General features: G+C 36.0%; 1 protein-coding gene across 2 annotated transcripts in view; it reads left to right on the forward strand.

The window, feature by feature from the left end:
- pdlim4 (PDZ and LIM domain 4) overlaps positions 1-12,395 on the forward strand; it is a 74,343-nt gene that overhangs the window by 10,160 nt on the left and 51,788 nt on the right. For both annotated transcript variants that reach the window (XR_013817926.1, XM_079835227.1), the window contains exon 2: positions 2,230-2,381. Coding sequence is in view for 1 of the 2 variants with exons in the window: in XM_079835227.1 (XP_079691353.1) it covers positions 2,230-2,381 (152 nt within the window). In the remaining variant the exon portion in view is untranslated. The remainder of the gene's footprint in view (positions 1-2,229; positions 2,382-12,395) is intronic.

Consider the following 12,395-nt stretch of genomic DNA (forward strand, 5'->3'; position numbering starts at 1 on the left):
TGTAAAATGTATTCTGAAGCAATATTCTCACCAATGTTCAATCAGCTTTGACATATTTAAATCTGCATATTTGTGATATTTTTTACCTTTTATAAAGGGCATTTTCCCCCTAATCTTATTAAATATAGGCTATGCTTCAGCTTTCCTTTCATATTTTTAAAATTAGAAGAAGACACTATAGGGCTGTTACCAATCAAATTAAATAATTTACACTGAAAAATTACACCTGCATTAAATAATGTTATGAGATTGTTTTAAATATTTTTTTTAATATACAAATAAAAATGTTGTAAGTTTAAACATGAATCTAAACTGCCAGTAGGTGGCGGCAGGTCTTAATGAGTGAATCATTGAGTCAATTCGTTCAAACGGCTGATTCATTCAGTAACACACTGTTGCTGTGAGACCATAGACCGTAAGTGTGAGATGCGTTATGGTTCTGCTGTGATCTTTGTATCAGCAGCTATAGCGTTCTCCAGAGCTCATTTACCCTCCTCCATCCCCAGCTCCACCTCTTAATCAGACTATTATGTTGTACATTTAGATATTGACATTAATGATATCTCCAATACATTATGTTGGTTCTGTTCTGTTCACCCTAAGAGCAGAACCATACCACCAATCCAAACTGTATGCTAATTGTCAATCATCTTTGACGCTAGTAGTCCTGACAGAAGTTTATTTTCATTAGTCACATGTCTTCCTTTCTTCTATTTTCCCATCACGATGTGTCACCATGGACAATAACTGCAATCATCACAGCTGTTTGTCGTTTACCTCTGTGTATTTAACTTCCTGCCTGTTTTCAGTTCATTGTCCGGTATTGTCTATGTCAAGTGTGTGTGTTGCTCCCCGTTCGCCATTCTGTTGGATTAATGTTAATAAACTTTGTTTTAATTATATTCATCTTCTTTGTCTGTTTGCCAGCATCCATACGTGACATCATGTTACATGATTTTAGTTTTAATATTAAAAAGTTGAATTGAGTCGTAGTGATGAGCATGAGTTTTATTCTTGCATTACAGTAATAATACAGTAATAATTTTGATACATGTTCATGTGTTCAATGAGAATTTGGGGGTTCGTTAAGCAAAATATTTATTTTTGGGTAAAATGAATCAGACATTTCTTAATGAGAGTTGCGCTAGACACAATGCTAATGAATGTTTAGCATTTTTGGAAATTTCATTATTACTTTTTGCGCTGTCTCAACTTTTTGAGTACCTTCAGGACATGGTCCTGTTAACATACCGAGTTTCGTAACTATACGGTAACGCGTTCTTAAAATACAGCATTTTATTTTCAAACATTTTACATTTAAAATTCAAAATGGCCGACCCCACAATAGCAAAAATGGGACAATTAGGTATCATTCGACTGCATGATTTACTGAAGTTTTATCATTTTTGGTTAAAATTCAGAAGTTATAAGCAAAAAAGGCTATTTTTCATATCTTATGACCAATCGGTGGCGCTGTGCCGAAACGCTGAATGTAGCCTCAAGTCATGCTTGGGTTGACATGTACCAAGTTTTGTCTGAATATGTTAAATCGTTGTGGAGATATACCCTCACGTCCAATTTGGCGCGTTCTTCGTTGAATTCGTTTGCGCATTATTCGAGAACGTTTGGGTTTATCAAAAAGCTTTTGATAACTTTGTGCCAGCATGGTCTGAAGATTATGTGGTTAGATTTTCGTGAAAATCAGCAAAATCAATTATTGTTAATAAACTTTGTATTGATTGTATTCATCTTCCTTGTCTGTTTGCCAGCAACCATGCGTGACATCATGTTACATGATTTTAGTTTTAATATTAAAAAACATTATGTTGCTGTATGTATCAGTATGTTGTATGTTTTATTCTTGCATTACAGTAATATTACAGTAATAATTTAATGTGTTCAATGAGAATTTGGGGGGTTCTTCATGCTAAATATTTATTTTTCCTTAAAATGTTGGGTTAAATGAATCAGACATTTCTTAATGAGAGTTGCGCTAGACATGACTGTGACATTACAATGACTGTGGGATTGCCTCATAAGCATGAATGCATCACGTTGAATAGTTACAATATCTCACATTAGTCAACTCAGTAATGATTCATCTGTCTAGTCGTAGGGTTTGTTTGATTGAGTTTTCCAGTCAGTCAGTAATGGCATGGCTGCAGGCATTGCAGAGTTTGCCCTGGGTGTGGTACTTCCTTAACCTTTCTTCTGTTTGCCTATTGTTAGATAACACCTGCGAGTAAAGCGGCGCTGAGCGACTTGTGCCCTGGAGACACCATCCTGGCCATCAATGGAGAAAGTACAGAGAGCATGACACACATGGAGGCTCAGAACCGCATTAAAGCCTGCACAGATCAGCTGGTGTTGGCCCTCAGCAGGTACTGCCTTATCAGTATATCGCCTTACTAACCTCACTGCTCACTTTCACAAAGATATAAGAAGCCATGCACATGTGTTTTACTGTGCACACACTCATGAGCGTCTATGATGGGGTTTGTTCAAAGCTACTGTCTGCCTGACCAATGGACGTGATTTATAATCACATCAATCTCAGCTGAAATAACAACTGTTTAATAACATGTAGCTTTATTTTTCGTACTGCTCAATAAACAGGATACGTAGTGTGAACCAACTACTATGCAATAATACTTCTAAAACAATTTCAGCACAAAAAATCTTTGTATTTGTTTTGCGATTTTCACAATGCATATCGTTTAAAAGCAGCTTTACAGACAATACGTGTCTACATTACAATTTAGAGCGATCTGTTATCAGATGTGACTGTGTCCAAGTTATGCATTTCAGAAATGAGCAAATGCAAAATAACACAGTTAGCTAATAATGTATTCATTTAAACAATGCACTCATTTAAGGCACAAACGATGAGCTCATTGAAGTACAAGTATAAATGATTAGGATATATATAGGGGGAAAAAAGCTTATGCTTATGCTCCTCGATTGTGAGACGCTTTGGATAAATGCGTCTGCTAAATGCATAAATGCACATTTATTTTGAAACAAGGAGTTCTAATATACATTAACATTCACACAATACATGCATTAAAAAAATTACATAAAAGCCTTTTTTAACATACAAAAAACCAGGCAGAATATACTTTTTCGAATTCTAAATAATCCAATAAAATGTTTTATGATGATTGCATATGGAAGCTTGTTTACGCCACAGAATAAAAAAATGTAAGAAGGGAATTGCGACATTATGACTTTTTTTCTCCGAATCGCAAGATATAAACTCGCAATTGTGAGAAATAAAGTCAGAATTGTGAGATATAAATAATTCTGACTTTATTTCTCACAGTTGCAAGTTTATATCTTGCAATTCTGAGAAAAAAAATTGCAAGATGGAAACTCGCAATTGTGACAGTGTTTTGACTTTTTTTTTTTACACACATTTTGTTGTTTTCAACTGTAAAAATTACACTGTAAAAAAATCCACGTAAAATTCACGGTTAGAAAATGGCAGCTGTGGTTGCCAGAACTTTACCGTAAAAAATACGGTAGTAACATTTTAGGTTTTACGGGACAGCACTTAGTTTACTGTCTATTTTACAGTTCAAAACCATATAATTTAATGGTTTATATTGTAATAATTATGTGTAAACTGTAAAAAAAACCTGTTAGGGCCCTGTAATTTGATGACTTTAATGACTTGAAGTACTCAGAGTGCAGTGATATGTTGCATCATGCAGTCTTTGTCCTGAAAAGTACTGAGTAAATGTGATGTTTGTTACCTCAATATATTTAAGGTCATTCCTATTTTATGTTTTATGTTCTATTATATTAACATTAAAAGCACACTCTTTTTACGACTAAAATAACAGTAAAGGGTAAAAAAAAACTGATTTTGGAAACTGAAAAAAGGAATTTGCAAAAATTTAAATGGAAAAAACGTATTTTGGGAAAAAATCTAATGGATTTTATAGGGCCCTAAACTGGCAGCTGTGGTTGCCAGAAATGTACAGTAAAAAATATGGTAGCAACATTTTAGGTTTTACAGATTTAAGTTAAATTTACAGTAAATAACGTTAAATTACCAACCTATTGATATACTAATATCTGTTATGTGCCTTTGATATATACTGACAACCACCAATCACAGCAGAGATGAGAGTCACATGATGAATCAAAGCTTGAACACTCATATAGAGAAGATGCTCAGTGTCATTCACAAACACACTAAACACCATCATTATAACACACATGACATTTAAAACATGCAATAAACATTAATTTAAAAACATTAAATGTAACATAAAACCCTAATGTACAAAACTGATCAGAAAAAAACTATTCCAACCAAAATACATCAATACATCAAATGTGAAGTGTCACGCAGGGAATTCTGGGAATGTCAATTTTCGTTTTTCGTTTCGTCTGTAAATTACACAATGACTTGTTCTTTTCACTTCAAAAACTGTAAATTTAACAGTATTTTACTGTAAAATTACATTAACTGTAAGGTTAGATCTATTACAGTTATTCACCGCTTATAGTGCAGAAACTTTCTGTTAACCAGTTTATAACCGTAGCATTTTTACAGATTTTTTTACAGTTCGTGCTGCCTTAAAATGTTAAGTTTAGTCAACTCAAATATACAAGTTGTCACTTAGTACAACTTCACATTTCATGTTGACTAAACTTAACATTTTAAGGCAGCATAAACTCTCTTTTTTTAAGTTTTCTTTACAGTATGATACAGTTCATCTCAGATTTTGTGGCTGATTTGAAATATGTTATTTAATTGTGAGTCCAGCAAGCCGTTATTGAAATTTCCGGATTCCCCCATTTAAGTAGATTTGATCTTGGATGCCCGAAATAGCTGCAAGTAAACATACTTTCCTTGAAAGGGACTAGTCAATCCTGTGTTGACAAACTGTGTGTTTATAGTACCATTTTTTGCTCAACCATAGGAAACTTTGAACATACCTTAAGCTGTCACCATGCCAGGCTATACCATCGAAAAGACAATATGATAAAAGACAACCCTTTTCACACAAGCAACATTTTTGTGTGTGAGTGTGAGATTCACCGAGAGGCATCATATGCTACGTCTTGCCATATTTGGAGTGTGTTCTCTGAGCAAGCTGCGCGTGTTATTTGGAAAAGCCCTGACCTCTTGGTAGACCTGCTCATATATCATCTTTCGACATTAAGTGGTACATTCACATAGGAGTAGTAAATTTATTTAAGGATACTCTGGGTTGTTTACACTGAGCATTCGACTGGGAGCGTTTTCCTCCGATTACATTTCAGAACTTTCAGCCTAACTTGCTTTAGTTTTTTTTTGTTGCTGAATGGTTACTTGAGTCTAAAGGGCCCATCGCCAAGCCCATGATATTCTGGTATCTCTTTTCTTTATGGGCCGTTTTATCATTTACCAGGTACATATTTTAAGTCTGATTCCTTAGAAACTTACAACACAGTACAGCTATCCTCCATGAGTCAATTGTAGGTATGTTTCGTGTCAATAGTGCACAGTGTACTTTAGTAAGGTGGGTTGTAAGGGTCAATCTTCACTTGAGCAGTGAGGGATTCCCTCTTTACTGTTGTTGTTTGATCAACGTTAATGACACAGACAGCAGCCGGATTTTAATATGCTTTAAGACAATGTGCAAATTCATCAGTCAACACCTTTGCTGAGCATTTTCTCCTTAAAACGGCAGTGAAATAAAACTCAAAAACGCCAACCGATCACATCACGAGGGGCTTTAGCATATCATTAACTATTCTCTGAAGCAGGGGAGTCTCTAGAGAAGCTGGTTATTCCGCTATATTTTTCTGTTAATACGAAAAATGTTACATTTAGCAATAGCGCAAATATGCAATAGTGAAATTAGCAATAGTGAATTATGTATATGATGTTATGATGAACTATATGCCTTTCTCCACTGAAGTGAGTTGTTCAAAGCGTTTGGAAGGATGCTGAAAGAGATAATTATCTCTATAATTATTATTTGATAATAAATTATCTTATTAACAAAAGAAAATCATATTAATTAGCGCTATGTGTCCGACATAGAGAGCGATATATAAAATGCATTACCATTCTGATACATCGAGCCTGCATGAATAAAATTTTTTCACTGGAAAAAAACTTTAAATATGTCATTTTGGTCATCAAATATGAGTTTTAAGGGATAAAATGATTGACTACTGGGGGATTTTAAGACCTAATGCACGGATCTAATATAATAGGGGTGTAACGGTACACAAAACTGACGGTTTTGGTTTTAAAGTCCCGGTTCGGTACGGGTTCGGTACCGCAGTTTTACCAAATTTATTTTTATTTATTTTTATTCAAGAGTGGTTTACTGAGAAAAATTGTGTCTGTTTTTAAATTAATTAAATTATAACTAAAAGTTTCTTAAAGATAATGCTGTAAACTATATAGGGAGCCCTTACTTACACATTGCTATTAAAGATTAACAACAGAGCCCAAACTATTAGCATAAATTCAGTTGCAATTTATTTTTAGCTCAAGCTTCACATAAGGCAGTTTTTGCATTAACTTCTAAATCTAATTAAAAAAAAAATTCTCCAATTCGTTATTGAAATATAATCATTTATACACAGTGTCTGTCATTTTCATGACAGATTTATTTAAACATACATTAAATAAACAAGACATCACTAACAGGTTAAGTAGAATATAATGAATATAACGGCTAATATAATGAATATAACGGCTAAAATAGAGCATATATTTAGTGAAAGAGTTCATCTCTCTAGTGAACTAACAGCTGTGGACACTGAATGACTGCCTGAGGTAAATGTGATGCTACATGACATTGTTTACAAGCTGTTTTATTGTCTTTCCACCATTGAAACACTGATTGAGCGATTACACCACATATGATACATTTCAGTAAGTTGTAATGTATCCTCAACACACCTTAAGAGATGTTATTTTATGTTTATTCTTTAGGAAGAGATGACGTTTATACAACGCCTATACAGTCACGTCACATTAAAGAGCGTCAAAATGGCATTTATCATTTGAATTTCATGATAAAATGGACTGAATACTTAATATGTTCGTGTGGGAACTGGGATTGAAGTGCTTTCAACCCCCCCCCCCCACTGTTTACATTCACTTAAGCCATAACCTTCTATGTTTATGTTAATACTCACCAAAATCAGGTATTTTGAAATAATTCTGTCTGTCAGTCAGCGCAAGTAAAGCATCTTTTTTGTGGCTTAATAACTCTTTCAAGTACGTACTACACTTTATTATTTTCTCATTCATGCATATTCTTTTCTGAAATGTGCATAATTGGTATCGTTGTTCTCGGCATGACCCAAGGAATCTACCAAGATTGATTAATTAATCAAAAGTTATTAGCATTTTTGAACATGTCTTTTGAGTACCTTCAGAAGTCAGGACATGGTCAGGATATGGTGAAAAGCTGAATGTAGCCTCAAGTCATGCTTGGGTTGACATGTACCAAATTTGGTCTGAATATGTTAAAGCGTTGCGGAGATATACCCTCACGTCCAATTTGGCGCGCTCTTCGTCGAATCCCTTTGCACGTTATTTGAGAACGGTTGGGTTTATCAAAAAGCTTTTGATAACTTTGTGCCAGCATGGTCTAAGGATGATCTGGCAAACCGCCTAGGAGTAGCTGTTTTGGTGGGAAAATTTACATGACGGAAAATAAATCGAATTTTGTTTCTAGCACTTCAAAGGTTGTTAGCATAAATGTCAGTGAAACTTTGGACAGTTGATGGCGCTAGAGGGATTGAGTTAGAGACTCTAAATTTGCAGTGATGAATGTTTGGACTGACCTCTATCAGTTTGCCAAATTTCACAACTTTTTACCATACGGTTCTATGGGCAGCCATGGCGGAAGAAGAAGAAAACTAATGGGTACAATAGGGGCCATCGCACCATTCGGTGCTTGGCCCCTAATAAAGATATACCACACTTTATTTTCTCATTCATGCATGTTCTTTTCTGAAATGTGCCAAATATCTGCTTTCAAGAAGTACATTATCTGTGAACATCAGACACAAGTGCTTTGCTTCCAAAGGTCTTTATTAATATATAGTAAGAGTATTATATTTACAGTAAAACAGTACATTAATATGTTTAGTAGGCCTATTTAATTGTTTTCATGCATCGATGCAGAATCGTTCAGGATTGCGTTGCATTGTACGAAAGATTATATTCCACAGCTCTAGTGAGTTGGGTATTCAGATCCTTAAACACAAGTATGAGCAGTAGTAATGGTGATGCATGCCTTTACAAACACCACTAATAACCATTGATCTGGGTTTGGAAACTGAACTCTAAACAGCCTATAGAGAGAAAACAGTATTCCACGTTTTGTCAACATTAGTCTTTTTTATGGCCTGCATAGATAGCTCTGTGAAGGTCATGTGACACATTTGCAAATGCATAAGCATGGCCCCCCATATCTATTGGTATGTGACCTTTAGCATATGCCAATGAGTCATTTGTATTTGTCTGTGCTCTTGAAATGAGTTGTGTGCTGGCATGATAAGTAGCGCTGCGTTCCAGTGTGCATGGATGTGCTGGAGCAGGGTGGGGAGGCAGATTACAGACTGCAGGTTCTGTTTTCCCTGTGTTTGGATGGAAAAGCAATTACATGGAGCGAGGCACCCGGAATCATATTGAATCATATTCTCTGTGAGACCGTAGAGATGTGAAAACATAAATTACTAAACCAAACCAAACCAAACCAAACCACTGTGTTTCTTGTTCACATCTTGTTTATTTAGCATTAAAAATAATGTCTACATACACATATTACAGCAAAAATTGTGTCTGATGAAGACCTGACTGGTCGAAACGTTGTGCTGTTCTTAAACACATTTTTGGAGCTGTAATTTCAGTGTGCAGACATTATTTTTCTTTGTTCATTTATTGTCATCTGCAGCGTCGGTCCTGTTTTTCTAGGGGCCCTAAGCAAAACTTTGTCCAGGGGCCCCTGTCAGTGCGTTCATAAAAACCTTGAAATGACCCCCGACCCTTTAATCTGTGCTTTCAGAGCTGTTTCACTGTCAACAAACAACAGTGAGTTGAAACGTTCAGTAATACAATAAAAAAGCAATTATTGGGGTCAAGCACAAAAAGGAACAAAGCGACATTAGTATGGCTGGGAGCTTCATAAAAATGGCAACAATGAGTAATTAAAGATGTTTTTTTAGTCAAAATGGCTGAAAAATCACAAATACAATCACTCTAGTATGATTAACTTGCTTATCACTTTTGACCAATAGGTGGCGCTGTTATCGAATTATTATGGTGTGGTCAGTGTGAGGTGACAATGACACAAAGTTTGGTGACAGTATGCCAACATGTTATATGTGTAATATTTGTTGGCATCATGCTAACAAATTCGTTGATGCGTTACTCGAGAATGGTTTCATTTATCGAAAAGCTTTTAATATATTTTTGCCGGCATGGTCTGAAGATGAGCTGAGCCAATTTTGGTGAACATCAGACCAACGGTCTAGGAGGAGTTAGAAAAAATAGGTTTTCAAAGAAATTCAAAATGGCGGACAGCAAGTTCAAACAAATGTGGCATAATTGGTATCGTTGTTCTCGGCATGACCCAAGCAATCTATTAAGATTAATTCAATAATCAAAAGTTATTAATATTTTTGGAAATTTCATTACTTTTTGCGCTGTCTCAACTTTTTGAGTACCTTCAGGACATGGTCCTGTTAACATACCGAGTTTCGTAACTATACGGTAACGCGTTCTTAAAATACAGCATTTTATTTTCAAACATTTTACATTTAAAATTCAAAATGGCCGACACCACAATACCAAAAATGGGACAATTAGGTATCATTCGACTGCATGATTCACTGAAGTTTTATGATTTTTGGTTAAAACATTCAGAAGTTATAAGCAATAAAGGCTATTTTTCATATCTTCTGACCAATAGGTGGCGTAAAAAGCTTTTGATAACTTTGTGCAAGCATGATCTGAAGATTACGTGGTTCGATTGTCATGAAAATCAGCGAACCGCCAATGAGGAGGTCTAAAACGTAGGTGTTTAAGTGGGAAATTTTACATGACGGAAAACGATAGGGTGCAATCAAATCCAATTTTGTTTCTAGCACTTCAAAGTTATTAGCATAAATGTAAGTGAAACATTTGGATAGTTGGTGGAGTTATTCAGTGAAAAGCAATGAATGATTCTCTCTTTTTCTTTTGTTTTTTGATTAACATTAAATGACAGTGGGTTTATTATGCGGCTGTCACTTTAAGACTTAATACACTGCCAAGCATTCATTTACTTTGCCAGCTGTTCACTAAAGACATAACTGAATGTGTTTCAGTTAAAAAGTCAGACATTTTGAATAAAGGGGCTTTAACTGCCATACACACTGGGGGACCACCATAGGTTGATTTAGCCCCAAACCCCCATGGGTTCTGAATTTCAGTCTTGCTCTTTTGGAAAATGGACCAAAAATATGAATTGCAAAACATTGCTCTATTTAGAGCAGTGGTTCCCAACCCTGGTCCTGGAGAACGCCCAGCAAGGAACATTATTGATGTCTCATCTTGATGTCTCTTTTATCTGGTCACCATGATTTTGTTGATCAAGGAATAACAGTCATGTCCAAAAATGTAGTCCTAACCCTATCCCTACCTCTACACCTAACCCTACCCATAAAATATCCCTAAAATCAGAGGGAAATGATGTGAATTTCACTGATGTAGAAGCACATAACCCTGATTTTAAGCCTAAACTTGACACAGACTGTAAACTTGACCCTCAAATCTGATTGGTTGATTGTAATGTTGATGTTGATCCAGGAACATGTTGTACTTGGTGAAATCACGGACACCCTCTTATCTGACAGAGGCGTCTGAGGTCTTGGAGTCTTTAATAATAAGCTGATGAGTTGAATCTGGTGTGTTTGATTAGGGAGACATCTAAAACGTGCAGGACCAGGGTTGGGAACCACTGCTTTAGATTAGGAAAGCCTCTATAGCAATAGCAAGGAGCAAATCAAAGTTCATTGCTGTAATGTAGACTAAAGCCTATTGGTGGCTCTTTCATAAAAAGGACATGCCATTTGTCCTGCATGAAGTTCCTCCATGAAGGCCATGTATCTGAATGGATTCTGATTGGCTGTCAATGTTTTTATCACTCATCTGCTGGAAAAATAGTTCTAAAAATGATTCCAACATTTCTCTGTGTCATAAAATCGTTATAGTTGTGGTGTGGATTCTGCTATTGTTTCACATTTAGAATGATTTTATCGTCCTTGATGTGGCGTTCTCGGGGGAACGCAAACATTTTGAAAGTGAACTCAAAGTTTCTCGGGGGAACGCAAACATTTTGAAAGTGAACTCAAAGTTTCTCGGGGAACACAAACGTTTTGAAAGTGAACTCAAAGTTTTTCGGGGGAACACAACACGTTTTGAAAGCAAACTAAAAGTTTCTCGGGGAACACAAAACTTTTTGAAAGTGAACTCAACGTTTTTTGGGGAAACGCAAACTTTTTGAAAGTGAACTCAAAGTTTCTCGGGGGAACGCAAACGTTTTGAGACCTAACTCAAAGTTTCTCGGGGAACACAAAACGTTTTGAAAGTGAACTCAAAGTTTCTCGGGGAAAAGCAAACGTTTTGAGACCTAACTCAAAGTTTCTCGGGGAACACAAAACTTTTTGAAAGTGAACTCAAAGTTTCTCGGGGAACACAAAACGTTTTGAGACCTAACTCAAAGTTTCTCGGGGAACACAAAACTTTTTGAAAGTGAACTCAAAGTTTCTCGGGGAAACGCAAACATTTTGAGACCTAACTCAAAGTTTCTCGGGGGAACGCAAAATGTTTTGAAAGCGAACTCAAAGTTTCTCGGGGGAATGTAAACATTTTGAAAGTGAACTCAAAGTTTCTCGGGGGAACACAACCATTTTGAAAGTGAACTCAAAGTTTCTCGGGGGAATGTAAATATTTTGAAAGTGAACTCAAAGTTTCTCGGGGGAACGCAAACTTTTTGAAACACAGAACTCAAAGTTTCTCGGGGAACACAAACGTTTTGAAAGCGAACTAACTTCAAAGTAACTTTGCATTGTTACAATGCCAGTAGTATAAATGAACAGTGTGTAGTTTCTCCGTGTTACCTGCACCTAGATTTCCCTGTTTATTTGTCAGCAAAAGGAATATGCAAAACACATTTGACAGCTCCAGAGCTTTTTTATATCCTTGTATTTCTGGCTGCAACATTCAGTGATGCTGTGTCTGATTCCTGAAAATACCGGATGTGTTCCCGGTTGACTTCTGAGTCAACACTGGACAAAAAGGTCTAGTGGAACAGAACATATCATACAAATTCACCCGGGCATATCCTCGAGCCACTGTGAAGGCAGCGAACAGCTGCTGGGAA

Source organism: Gobio gobio (genome assembly GCF_949357685.1).
Source record: "Gobio gobio genome assembly, chromosome: 14".
NCBI classification, from domain to species: Eukaryota; Metazoa; Chordata; class Actinopteri; order Cypriniformes; family Gobionidae; genus Gobio; species Gobio gobio.